General features: G+C 61.0%; 1 protein-coding gene across 3 annotated transcripts in view; it reads right to left on the reverse strand.

The window, feature by feature from the left end:
• Positions 1-13,389, reverse strand: part of LOC128838406 (dedicator of cytokinesis protein 2-like) — a 348,010-nt gene that overhangs the window by 14,298 nt on the left and 320,323 nt on the right. For 2 of the 3 annotated variants that reach the window (XM_054030560.1, XM_054030558.1), the window contains exons 38-46: positions 11,611-11,701; positions 11,174-11,293; positions 9,943-10,035; positions 9,081-9,185; positions 8,317-8,458; positions 6,628-6,709; positions 6,302-6,386; positions 5,982-6,068; positions 5,063-5,239 (exon numbers count right to left, since the gene is read on the reverse strand). In XM_054030560.1, the coding sequence (XP_053886535.1) occupies positions 5,063-5,239; positions 5,982-6,068; positions 6,302-6,386; positions 6,628-6,709; positions 8,317-8,458; positions 9,081-9,185; positions 9,943-10,035; positions 11,174-11,293; positions 11,611-11,701 (982 nt within the window). The remainder of the gene's footprint in view (positions 1-5,062; positions 5,240-5,981; positions 6,069-6,301; positions 6,387-6,627; positions 6,710-8,316; positions 8,459-9,080; positions 9,186-9,942; positions 10,036-11,173; positions 11,294-11,610; positions 11,702-13,389) is intronic. The other variant, XM_054030559.1, reaches the window with a different exon arrangement.

Genomic DNA, 13,389 nt, shown 5'->3' on the forward strand with positions numbered 1-13,389 from the left:
GAGCAGAGCAGTTTTATGGCTAAATGCTTGAGGATGCAGGGGAGAGCAAGCAAACTCTCATTCTCAGACTCTTTAGATTTGTGTGGTATCTCTTTAAGACAGAGTCCAGCCTTGGAAATTATAGCAGTTACAAATATGAAAACTGGTGGACTGGCTCCTGTCTGTGGTAATGCAAATTACTTGCCTGGCTGGGAGAGGAAGAACTTGCTAATAGCTGTTAGCACAGAGAGCCCAGCCAATCAGCCAGTGAATTCTGTTAAGCAAGAGAAATCAGGGTTTGATCCTGCAGGACGAGGAGGAAAGAGGAAAACTGAATTTTGCAAAGGGAAGCCACAGGTTAACCCTAAAATGCCCAAACTCCAATGGTATTGAGCCAAAGGGGTGGCATGACAAACATGATTGTAGATGGACACTTGCAATGAACTTGTTGTTATTGCTAATGGTAAATTTTGTAATGAATGTGTTGCTATTGCCACAAACTGTAAAAATGTACAATGTGCCTAATCTTTTGGAGAATCCCTTGAACATGTTACAAGGAATACATGAGAACACACGTTATGTTAAAAGGCCTTGTTACACTGATGTTTCACAGTTAATGCCTGTAAACAGTATTGGAACTTTTCACAGGGGAAAAGACATTCCAGACCTAATGTGCTGTATGAACAGGAAGACTGAGGCACACTGCCATATTGCTTTCATGGCTAAATGCCAAGATTCCTGTACTATGAAGAACATTAATATCTGTATTTATTTCATGTTAATTGGGTTCCAAACATTTGCCCGAGCTGGTATGGATAAAGTAGCTGTTTTCTTTAGCTCTTGGAAAGATCACATGACACATACAGGAACCATGCTGCAAGAGCAGATCCAATCCACTATTGTTCTAACTAAGTTTTACCTTGAGTTTGTAAAGAGGTTCAATCATGTTATTGAACATGATTTTGATAAACCATTTCTGTTATACACTGGTACGGCTTCTAACCCAATACTAGCTGTAGTGAGACAAACCCAAGGATGGGGAGCTCTTGGGATGCAGTCAGTGATGTTTGTGTCATCCCTTCCTGCATCCAGTTTGCGTCGGGGGTGTGACGTTATTGACATAAACTGGGACCATATAGATCATTGTTCAACCAAGGTCCTGTAGTGGCACCCAAATCTTGTATAAAGGGGATCAAACAGGGTGTCTAAGACAAGGTTATGGTTTACTGGTTATGATTATGCTGTCTATATGTGGGTATCAGTTTTGTAGTGGAAGTTAGGAATATTGGCTCTATACTGTCTGTATGGCAAACATATGCTATGCTTCTGGGTGACATCCCAGACAAGCTGGTGTTAGCTCTGCCTAGCCTGCTTGATGGCCCATTAAGGACCATCAGCTATACAATGGACCCATTGAGAGAAGGCAAATATGCCTTGAGACTCAGCAAAGTATGCAGGGACTGGCCCATGTGACTCCAGACTCCATTTTGCCATAATTTTCCACAGTAAGAACAAAGAGGTGTTCTTACACCTGGAAAAGACTATATAAGGCTGATGCCTCATCTCCATTTTGTCTTCAATCCTGCTTCATACCTCTGGAAGGACTTTGCTACAAGCTGAAACTTTGAACGAAGGACTGAATGAACTAGGGTTACCATATTTTGTGCCTCCCAAAGGAGGACACTCCACGGGCCCCCAGCCCCGCCCCCTCCCCAACTCCGCCCCCTCCCCAAAGTCTCCGCCCCCTCCCCTGCTTCCCGCGAACATTTGAGTCGTGGGAAGCCTGAAGCAGGTAAGGGGGAGTGTGGGGGGAGGAGGCGCGGCCCAGGCTGGCCCCGGCCCTGGGGTGCCGGCCCCGGGCCCCGCCGACCACCCCCGGCCCGCCCAGCACTGCGGTCCCCGGCCCGGCCCCCAGGCCCCCGGCACCGCACCGCCGGTCCCCAGCCCGGCCCCCGGCACCGCCAGCCCGGCCCCCGAGCCCCCGGCCCGGCATCGCCGGCCCGGCCCCCGAGCCGCCGGTGCCGGCCCCGCCGGAGCCCCCGCCGGAGCCCCCGGCCAGGCACCGCACCGCCGGCCCGGCCCCGGAGCCCCCGCTCCGCCGTCCCGTCCCCCCCCGATTTTCTCGGACATGTCCGGCTTTTTGGGCTTTCCCCCCGGATGGGGATTTGGAGCCCAAAAAGCCGGACATGTCCGGGAAAATCCGGACGTATTTGGAGATATCCCATCTCCTAGAACTGGAAGGGACCTTGAAAGGTCATCGAGTCCAGCCCCCTGCCTTCACTAGCAGGACCAAGTACTGATTTTGCCCCAGATCCCCAAGTGGCCCCCTCAAGGATTGAACTCACAACCCTGGGTTTAGCAGGCCAATGCTCAAACCACTGAGCTATCCCTCCCCCCCTAAATGGTAACCGAGGATGAACCATCCCATCTGGGGATGTATTCCAGAGACTTGATTTTGAACCTGCAGTTTATTCCATCGCTGCTGCAAGCCTGAACCAAGAACTTTGCCATTACTGTATGTAATTGATTCCATTTAACCAATTCTAACTCTCATCTCTATCTTTTTTCTTTTATGAATAAACCTTTAGATTTTAGATTCTAAAGGATTGGCAACAGCGTGATTTGTGGGTAAGATCTGATTTGTATATTGACCTGGGTCTGGGGCTTGGTCCTTTGGGATCAGGAGAACTTCTTTTCTTTTATTGGGGTATTGGTTTTCATAACCATTTGTCCCCATAACGAGTGGCACTGGTGGTGATACTGGGAAACTGGAGTGTCTAGTCTGGCTGGTTTGGTTTGCCTTAGAGGTGGAAAAACCCCAGGCTTGGGCTGTAACTGCCCTGTTTAAGCACTTTGTCCTGAGTTAAAAGCAACAGAGGGTCCTGTGGCACCTTTAATACTAACAGAAATATTGGAAGCATAAGCTAGCTTTCGTGGGTAAGAACCTCACTTCTTCAGATACAGATGTCCTGAGTTGGCACTCTCGGTTGGGTCCCGCCAGAGCTGCATCGTCACCTCCCCCTCCCACCAGCTCTGCCAGTGCCCCTCACTCCCGACCTGCAGCCCCTGCTACCCCAGCCTGCCCCCACAGCTCTGCCGGTGCCCCTCAATCCCAACCCACAGCCCCTGCCGGCCCAGTCCTGCCCCCCCAGTTCTGCTGGTGCCCCTCACTCCCGATCCACAGCCCTGTACCCCAGCCTGCCCAGCTCTGCCGGTGCCCCTCACTCCCGATCCGCAATCCCCAGCGATGTGAGCCATGGGTTGCCAACATTCTAACAGCACAAAACCAAACACCCCTGCCCCGCTCACTCCATCTCTCCCATCCTCACTCACTTTTACCAGGCTGGGGGGTGGAGCTGAGGGGTTTGGAGTGCGGGAGAGGGCTCCAGGCTGGGGCAGGGAGTTGGAGTGTGGGAGGGGGTGAGGACTTCAGCTGGGGGTGCGTGCTCCAGGGTGGGGCCAGAAATGAGGGATTATGGGTTCAGGAGGGGACTCCGGGCTGGTGCCGAGGGGTTCAGAGGGCAGGAGGGGGCTCAGGATTGGGACAGAGGGTTGGGGTGTGGGAGGGGTGCTGGCTCCGGGCTGAGGGGTGGAGCTGAGGGGTTTGGAGTGCAGGAGGGGACTCCCGGCTGGGACAGGGGGTTGGGGTGTGGGAGAGGGTTCAGGGTGTGGGCTCTGCACGGGCGGCGCTTACCTCGGGCGGCTCCCGGAAGCAACGGGCATGTCCCTCTGGCTCCCAGGCTCAGGGTGGCCAGGTGGCTCCGCACACTGCCCCTGCCTGCAGGCACTGCTCCCGCAGCTTCCACTGGCTGTTGTTCCTGGGGCGCGCAGAGACCCCCCCTGCGCCTAGGAGCCAGACATGCCGGCTGCTTCAGGGAGCTGCATGGAGCCGAGCAGGGAGCCTGCCTTAGCCCCGCTGTGCTGCCGACTGGACTTTTAGTGGCCCGGTCAGCAGTGCTGACCAGGGTCCCTTTTCGACCAGGCGTTCCGGTGGAAAAGCAGATGCCTGGCAACCCTACTTGTGCTCCCTTGCCCACAGCTCTGCCAGTGCCCCTCACTCCCGACCCGCAGGCCCTGCCAGCCCAGCCCTGCCGGTGCCCCTCACTCCCGACCCGCAGCCCCTGCTAGCCCAGCCCTGCCGGTGCCCCTCACTCCCAACCTGCAGCCCCTGCTACCCCAGCCCTGCCCCCCACAGCTCTGCCAGTGCCCTCACTCCCGACCCGCAGCCCCTGCTACCCAGCCCTGCCCCGCCACAGCTCTGCCAGTGCCCCTCACTCCCGACCTGCAGCCCCAGCTAGCCCAGCCCTGCCCCCCCAGCTCTGCCAGTGCCCCTCACTCCCGACCCGCAGCCCCTGCTACCCCAGCCCTGCCCCGCCACAGCTCTGCCAGTGCCCCTCACTCCCAACCCGCAGCCCCTGCTAGCCCAGCCCTGCCGGTGCCCCTCACTCCCGACCCGCAGCCCCTGCTACCCCAGCCCTGCCCCCCAGCTCTGCCAGTGCCCCTCACTCCCGACCCGCAGCCCCTGCTACCCCAGCCCTGCCGGTGCCCCTCACTCCTGACTCGCAGCCCCTGCTACCCCAGCCCTCCCCCACCAGCTCTGCCAGTGCCCCTCACTCTTGACTCGCAGCCCCTGCTACCCCAGCCCTTCCCCCCAGCTCTGCCAGTGCCCCTCACTCCCGACCCGCAGCCCCTGCTACCCCAGCCCTGCCCCCCCAGCTCTGCCAGTGCCCCTCACTGCCGACCCGCAGCCCCTGCTACCGCAGCCCTCCCCCTGCAGCTCTGCCAGTGCCCCTCACTCCCAACCCGCAGCCCCTGCTACCCCAGTGCTGCCCCCCAGCTCAACTGATGCTCCTGAATCCTCACCTGCCGCCGTCTCCCCTGCTGATGCTCCTCACTCCCAACGCACAGCCCCCTGGTACCCCAGCTCTGGGCTCCCCACAGACGATAACTACTCTGTGATGTTTTACACTGCTCCCTGCACGACAGCAGCTCACTGGAGGCAGGTGGCGATGCCCCCTCATTTGGGGTCAGCCCTCCAAAGCAGCAGGACTGCGCTCTGCCCCACTCGCCCCGTAGCTCTCACCGTCTCATACTTGGCGAAGCCCCCCATGACGGCCGGGTCCACGATGCCATTGAGGAGCATGGAGAGCGGGTTGACAGGCAGGCTGGGCTCGCTGTGGTGCCGGTTGATCTCGGTCAGGATTTTCTCATTGGTTTTCTTCATGGTCTCGATGGCATTTTCCAGGGGGCTGATAATGGTCTGGGCCGCAGGAGGGAGGCTGTTTAGTGGCTGCAGAGGGCTGGGGGGCTCGGCCCATTTCACCCAGGGCCCCCCCGGCTCGCCACAATCCCGCCTGGGCAGGCTGTGATCCCCCCCAGGGACCCCACTACAAATCTCGCCCGCCTGCGTCCAAGCTGCTCCGAGGGTCATGTCGCCAGTTTACATTCCCAACACGCAGGGCGTCACCAGAGTCCTGGCTCTGCTGCGTTCACCGCCTGTGGCTGAGGACTCCTGGGCAAGCCAGGCTTCCTGCCCTAGGCAGTACACAAGCAGGGCTGGGGCCACCTCCCCCCACACTACCTCTGGGGCTCAACAGGCAGCTGGGACTGGCCAGAGAACATTGAATCCAGATTTAACCAGGTGTGACAAAGAGGGAATGGGTGCCTCAGTTTCCCCCAGACCTTGCATGGCTCCCCAGCGGGGCAGGGGTTAAGTTTGCTCTCAGGACAGGCCAAGAGTAAGGAACCGGCTGAAACTGCTCCAGAGCACCAGGGGGTCGGAGAGACAACGCCAGCTCCAGTGACTCCCAGGTCTCCTGCCTCTTAGCCCGGAGCTGAGCAGAGACCCCAGCCAAGAACAAAGGCCTGGGGCAGGCGGGGGGGGGGGGGCGGCTAAGTGTGAGTGTGGGGGGCTAAGCATGGGTAGGAGGGCACCCCCCCCGATGCTCGGCATCCACCCCCCGCTTCCCACCTCCCTCAGTTCCCCCCTGCCAGGGCCTCACCCTGGCGGTGGCTATGACCATGAACCAGCGCAGGATCCCAGGCAGCGGATAGGCCGTCACGTAGGTCGTTCTCTCAATCCACATGGTCTGCAGGGGGGTGTCAGAGCTCAGTCATCACATGGGCCTTGGCTGAGGGAAGCTGAACAGTTCCTCCCACCTGGGAACCCCCCGGCCCCCCGAGCACAGTGCCCCCCTGATGCTCCCTCGCCCCCCCCCCCGAGCACAGGGCTCCCCCATTGCTCACTCCCACCCTGGCACACCTGCACCCCGCCGTTCCCCCCTAAGAACGGGGCTCCCCACTACCCCAGGAACTGGCTCACCGCAAACTCGTTGTCAGGGTCCTTCGGGCCTTTCCTGAAGGGCCGCGAGTAGCTGAACTGCTGGACGTTGTTGGCTTTATAGAAACTGCAGGAAGAAGGCGGGGTCAGCGTCGGGGGTGGGGGGGGAGCACTCCCTCCATGTACTGCACCCTGTTCCAGGACCTGCATCAACTACCCGCCCCGCCCCAGCACCCATCCTGGCCCCCTGGGGAATTGCCTTCCCATGCCTGGGGACCCACCCCCCGAGCACCCTTCCTGGCCCCAAGAGCTGCGGCTGGGGGGCACTGGCACGCCCTCCTTGGAGGGTCTGGGCCCTGGGCACTCACTTGACAATCTGTTCAGGGACGTTCCTGCCCCTGAATCGGTCCCTGGCCTCCTCCACGGGCTGCACGGTGAAGCACTGGATATCTGGGCCGAGTGAAGGAGCAGCCAGAGCACGGGTCTGTCCTGGGCTGAGCCCTGCGCCTGCCACACCCAGCCAGACCCCCGCGCAAGGGCACGCTTGGGCCTATGCAGGGCGCGCTCGGGGGAGGGGAGGGCCTATGCGGGGCGCGCTTGGGACACGCTCTGCCAGGCTCCCGTGCCCGTGGTAACACCGACAGCTCCCAGTGGTCGGCAGGCAGGGTCAGCGCTTCCACTTGGCGACCCTAGGCGGTCACCTAGGGCGGCAGGATTTGGGAGGCGGCATTTTGCCAACCTCGGCGGAAATTCAGCAGCGAGGGCTCCTTCTGCTCCGGGTCTTGGGCGGAAATTCGGCAGCGGCTCCTTCACTAGCTCCAGGACCCGCCGCCGAAGTGCTCCGAAGACGCAGAGCGGAAGGACCCACCGCTGAATGCTCAGAGGAGGAGCGCTGCCGCCTGGGGCGGCAAAAACCCTGGCGCCGCTCCTGGACCCAGGCGGGATCGAACCAGGGATCTCTGGAGCTTAGTGCATGAGCCTCGACTGCAGAGCTAAAAGCCAGCCGGCTGTAGGACAGACTCGTAATCTCGGTGCCGCTAGATGCAACAGAGTAGGGTTACCATATTTAAAAAATAAAAAAAGAGGACACTCCACGGGGCCCTGGCCCCGCCCCCTTCCCACCTCCGGCCCTGCCCCTTCCCTGCCCCAACTCCGCCCATTCCCCAAAGTCCCCGCCCTAACTCCCCCTCCTCCGTCCCAGCCATGTGAAAAGGGCTGCCCAAGCGCTACCAGCTTCACAGTTTGCTGGGCAGCCCCCAGACCCTGCGCCCCCAGCCGGCGCTTCCCCAGCACAGCTGGAGCCCGGGAGGGGAAGCGCCCAGCTGGGGGCGCAGGGTCTGGAGGCTGCCCGGCAAACCCGTGAAGCCGGTAGCACTCGGGCTTTGGGCAGCCCCCTATGCCTCCGGACCCTGCGCCCCTGGCCAGGCACTTTCCCTCCCGGGCTCCAGCTGCTCTGATCCTCCCCTGACTCTTCAGCTCTGTTTAAGAGCCGAGCTGCCCGAGCACTCCGGCTTCGGGCAGCCCCCGTGCCTCCGGACCCCAGCCGCTGGAGCAGAGCAGCTGGAGCCCGGGAGGGTAAGTGCCCAGCCGGCGGCTCGGGGTAAGGAGGCACGGGGGCTGCCCGAAGCCGGTAGCACTGGCTCAGGCAGCTTGGCTCTTAAACAGAGCCGAAGAGTCAGGGGAGGATCAGAGCAGCTGGAGCCCGGGAGGGGAAGCGCCGGCCGGGGGCGCAGGGTCTGGAGACTGCCCGGCAAACCATGAAGCCGGTAGCGCTCGGGCTTCGGGCAGCTTGGCTCTTAAACAGAGCAGAAGAGTCAGGGGAGGAGCACAGCAGCCGTGGGAGAGGAAGTGCCCATCCGGTATTTTTCCCGGACATGTTCGGCTTTTTGGCAATTTCCCCCGGACGGGGGTTTGATTGCCGAAAAGCAGGGCATGTCCGGGAAAAACTGGACGTATGTTAACCCTACAACAGAGCCCCACACCCAGGAGGTGTGTGGGTTACACCGGGATACCAGACAGCTGGGCCTTGGCCACGGAGCTGGGTACGGGGAGGATACACTGGCCCGGTGAGTCGGTGACGTCCTGCTCCGGCGGGGACGTGGTCTGCAGCTTCTCGGCGTAGGGGAAGGGAGTCAGCAGCCGCATCTCAAAGTCCTCCCGGCGCTCGTACTCCTTGCCTCGGTAAATGAATACCCTGTTCTGGGGGGTGGGGGGAAAGGTCAGTGTCCCTGTCCTGGCCCACAAGGGCCGCGTCTGCCCAGCCCAACCCTGCTGCAATGACCTGGCCCAGCGTGGGGGGGAGGAATCACCTGGCGCTGGTGGGGAGTGGGGGACCCGTCCTGGCCCAGCGGGGGTGAAGGTGGGGGACCAGCTGGCGCTGGCAGGGAGTGGGGGGCCCGGCCTGGCTCCTCCCCCACTATCCCACCCTCGGCTCTGCCGGTGCCCCTTGGCCCCTCCCCCACTATCCCAGCCCTTCTCCCCTCCCCCCAGGCTCTGCACGCTGTCCGGGCTGTTGGAATCTCTCTCAGGGAAGTCGAGGCAGGGGCCCCAGGCCGTAGGGCCCCAGGCCACAGGGTCTTTCCAGAGGCAGCAGGGGGAGAGGAGCATGGTGGGGTTTGGGGCTCGGCCATCAGCAGGGCGCCCTTGCTCAAGGCTGTCAAAGGGGCCGACAGCGACCCGGCGTCTGGGGCCCAGGAGCACATGCCAGTGCTCAGCTGTGGGCTGGCAGAGGGTGGGACGCCGGCGGCTGGCAGAGGGTGGGACGCCGGCCTGGCTGGGAGGCTGGCTGTGATGGGCCCAGGGGAGGCAGGGGGTCTCTTACCCGCAGGAACGTGGGGAAACCCTGCCCGTAGTAGCCCACGGCGAAGTAGTCTGGGCTAGGCCGCAGCACCTTCAAGATGTTCTCATAGAACTTTGCCTCCCGCTGCTACAAGACACAGAATGGGGCCCGACCCCGCTTAGACTTTTTCACCCAAATCCACTACCCAGGAGGAGGCAGATTGGAGACCGGCTCTGCCAACTCCCCTGAACTGTCCCCTCCTATCCTAGTCCTGCCAGTGCCCCTCACTCCCAACCTGCAGCCCCAGCTCTGCCGGTGCCCCTCACTCCCAACCCACAGCCCCTGCTACCCCAGCCCTGGGCTCCCCCCACAGCTCTGCCGGTGCCCCTCACTCCCGACCTGCAGCCCCTGCTAGCCCAGCCCCGGGCTCCCCCCACAGCTCTGCCGGTGCCCCTCATTCCCGACCCACAGCCCCTGCTAGCCCAGCCCTGGGCTCCCCCCCCCAGCTCTGCTGGTGCCCCTCACTCCCTATCCACAGCCCCTGCTAGCCCAGCCCCGGGCTCCCCCACAGCTCTGCCGGTGCCCCTCACTCCCGACCCGCAGCCCCTGCCAGCCCAGCCCTGCCCCCCCAGCTCTGCCGGTGCCCCTCACTCCCGACCCGCAGCCCCTGCTACCCCAGCCCTGTCCCCCCACAGCTCTGCCGGTGCCCCTCACTCCCGACCCACAGCCCCCTGCTAGCCCAGCCCTGGGCTCCCCCCACAGCTCTGCTGGTGCCCCTCACTCCCGACCCGCAGCCTCTGCTAGCCCAGCCCTGGGCTCCCCGCAAGCTGACAGTGTCCCTGCCTGGAGCCCCCCTTGCACACTCAGTTCCGAGGCGCAGCGCCCCCCGCCCTCGGGGACTCACCAGGATGTCACTCAGCATTTCGTACTCAAAGACCTCACTCTCGTACTGCTCGGCCAGCTCCTTGCAGATGTGAATCGCCTCCTCCCACATCTGCTGGGAGACGGGAGGCAGAGTCAGGAACTCTGCCCGGGAGCATTTCTCACAGAGCTCTGCTCTGGGCATTGCCTCCAGCACCCACTGATCCGCTGCTGGGGGGGGAGCAGGGTCAATGCCCGGGCAGGTTCTGCCCCCGCTCTGCCAGGCCAGTGCCGTGGGAGGCAGGACCAGCCCTGGGAGAGAGTGTGATGAGCCCCTCTGGAGAGGCCAGGCCCAGGCTGTGGGGCAGAGTGTGGCATGACGGGTCGGGCCTCCCTGCCACAGGGATGGGGCCTGGCTGCGGGTGGCAGCCGCCTGGCCGCAGTGGGGGCAGCTGGGCCTAGACAGGCCTGGAATGACCTCGAGGTGCGGCTTGTCCCCGGGCAGGGCTGCGGCTGGACTGCGCCCACTAGAGCCATGGGCTGGCAGCTGCTGCAGTCTCACCAGCGTCCTGCAGGAGGCGCTCCCGCACCAGGGCTGAGCTGTGACCCAGCTCGCCTGAGGGGCTGCCCATGTTCTGGGAGGCCTGGCCCAGGGGGGCAGTGCCCAGACCCCCAGGGGACGAGGGGAACTGGCGAAACTATCAGAGCTCCTGGGGCCAGTGCTGGAGAGGGAGCACGGGGAGCGGGGTACAGCCTGTGGAGAAGGGAGTACGGCCGTGGGGAAAGGGGTACGGGCCATGGGGAGCGGGGTACAGCCTGTGGGGAAGGGGATACGGCCATGGGGAAAGGGGTACGGGCCACGGGAAGCGGGGTACAGCCTGTGGGGAAGGGGATACAGCCATGGGGAAAGGGGTACGGGCCACAGGGAGCGGGGTACAGCCTGTGGAGAAGGGGATATGGCCGTGGGGAAAGGGGTACGGGCCACGGGGAGGGGGTACGGGGCCATGGAGTAGGGGGTATGGCCATGGGGAGAGGGGTACGGGCCCTGGGGAAGGGGGTACGCACTGTTGGGAGGGGGTACGAGCCACAGGAAGGGGATATGGGCCACGGGAAGGAGGGTAAGGACCCTTGGGGAGGGGGAAAGGGGAACGGGGAGGGGGGTATGAGCTATGGAGAAGGAGGTACAGCCGTGGGGAGAGGGGTACAGGCCATGGGGAAGGGAGTACGGGCCACGGGAAGGGGAGTCTCCCTGGGTCGCAGTCCCCCACGCTCACCTTGCCCTGATCGAAGTAGTGGATGATCTGGTTGTAGAGCGCCTCCTTCAGCTGGCGCTGGGTGTGCAGGCTCTGGCTGTGGGAGCCCTGCATGGGGGCCGTGTTCGGCTCGTCTGACCACTGGAGAGAGGCACACAGACCCCCTGTCGCCACAGAGCCAAGCCCCCCCCCCCATGGCATGCAGGAGCAGGAGATGGGCTCCCCCTGACTCCCCCAGGGCTCTGGGTCTGGTACCCCGACTCCCCCCACCCGGTGCCCATGGGGTTCTGGGCCTGGTACCCCGACTCGCCCCCCGGGGCTCTGGGCCCAGTACCCCACCTCCCCCACCCAGGGCTCTGGGTCTGGTACCCGACTCTGGCCCCCCGCACCCAGAGGGCTCTCCCCATCCCCAGAACCCCAAGAAGCCGCGCGTGCAGCAGCAGGTCCCCCCCCAGTACCTTGAGGAGCCGCGCGTGCAGCAGCAGGGTGTAGGCCGCCTCTGTGTAGTTTTCGTAGCTGACGTGCAGCTCCTTGAGCTTGTACAGGTACCTGGGAGCGAGCGCGGCCCGGGGTTAGCACTCCGTGGTTCCACTGCAGGGTGGTGCCCGTGCTGGGCCGCAGGGGAGGCTGAGCTAACCCGGGCCCACACCCCTGGCCTGCTCACCCTGCAGCGGGGCTGGTACCAGGCCATACCCAGGGTGGGAAAGATGGCAGCAGCCCCACCTCGCTCTGGCGGCTATGCACAGGGCTCTGCGCCCCTGCAGCATCTCCCAGGCTTCCCCCGGGCCAGCGGGTGCTGGTGCACTGGTCTGCGCACCGCCCAGAGCCGACCCCACAGCCCCTGGTGTCACACAGGCTCCAGGAAAAGCCAGAGCCACTGTGACGGTGCCACCCATAAGGCTTTATGGAAATATGCATATGAATATATATATATATAACATAACTAGAATGTGTTTTATGCTACATATGCCATGTAACATATCTCTGTAAAGGTTATGATCTACTGAATCTATTCGTCTTATTTGTATGCATGTATCATTTTTGTATTCGAATTTATGAATATTGGCCGTGTACTGGCTTGATTTCTAAATAACCTTAGTAGAGCATTTGGTCAGTTCCTGGAGAAAGGAATTCGCAAAGTTAAGTGCCCAGTCAGGAAGCACTTAAGGAACAATGCATCTTGGAATGCTCCAATCCACATAAGAAGTCTTCCTGGAGACATTCAAGATACCATGTGGGCAATGGCTTCTGCCTGTAAAAACTGTGAGTCATGCATGGACACGTGACTCGCCCAGGTGACTACAGAACTCCATCTTGGAGCTGGACTTTGCATAGGAGGGAGGAGGGGGTCTCCACCCACAAGAGACAGTCCACTTAAACCCCTGGGAGACCCCTCCATTTTGTCTTCAGCTGGCTAAAGAAGGAGCCTCTCCACCCCCAAAGATACCTGAAAGAAATTGGAACAAAGGACAGTAACTAGAGGGGGTGTGAGTGATTGCTAGACCCAGACTAGAAGGAAATTAGTCTGTAAAAGGGAGCATTCTGGAACTGGTGAGGATTTTATCTGTATTCAGTTGGATTAGACATAGACTGGTGTGTTTTATTTTATTTTACTTGGTAATTCACTTTGTTCTGTCTGTTACTACTTGGAACCACTTAAATCCTACTTTCTGTATTTAATAAAATCACTTTTTACTTATTAATTAACTCAGAGTATGTATTAATACCTGGGGGAGCAAACAGCTGTGCATATCTCTCTATCAGTGTTATAGAGGGCGAACAATTTATGAGTTTACTCTGCATAAGCTTTATGCAGGGTAAAACAGATTTATTTGGGTTTTAGACCCCATTGGGAGTTGGGCATCTGAGTGTTAGAGACAAGCACGCTTCTGTTAGCTGCTTTCAGGTAAACCTGCAGCTTTGGGGCAAGTAATTCAGACCCTGGGTCTGTGTTGGAGCAGACAGGAGTATCTGGCTCAGCAAGACAGGGTGCTGGGGTCCTGAGCTGGCAGGGAAAGCAGGGGCAGAAGTAGTCTTGGCACATCAATTGGCAGCTCCTAAGGGGGTTTCTGTGATCTAACCTGTCACAGCCACCCTCCCTCCATCTCCTCCCCAGTGGGGCAGGGCCAGGCTGTGCAGAGGGGCTGGGGGAAGCTCCAGGGTAATTAGCCCAAAGAGAATTTTCTATAAACCCTCATGTTTCATGCTGGCTGAGAGTCACTCCGGTCACACCCTTT

The sequence above is a fragment of the Malaclemys terrapin genome, chromosome 5 (assembly GCF_027887155.1).
Source record: "Malaclemys terrapin pileata isolate rMalTer1 chromosome 5, rMalTer1.hap1, whole genome shotgun sequence".
NCBI classification, from domain to species: domain Eukaryota; kingdom Metazoa; phylum Chordata; order Testudines; family Emydidae; genus Malaclemys; species Malaclemys terrapin.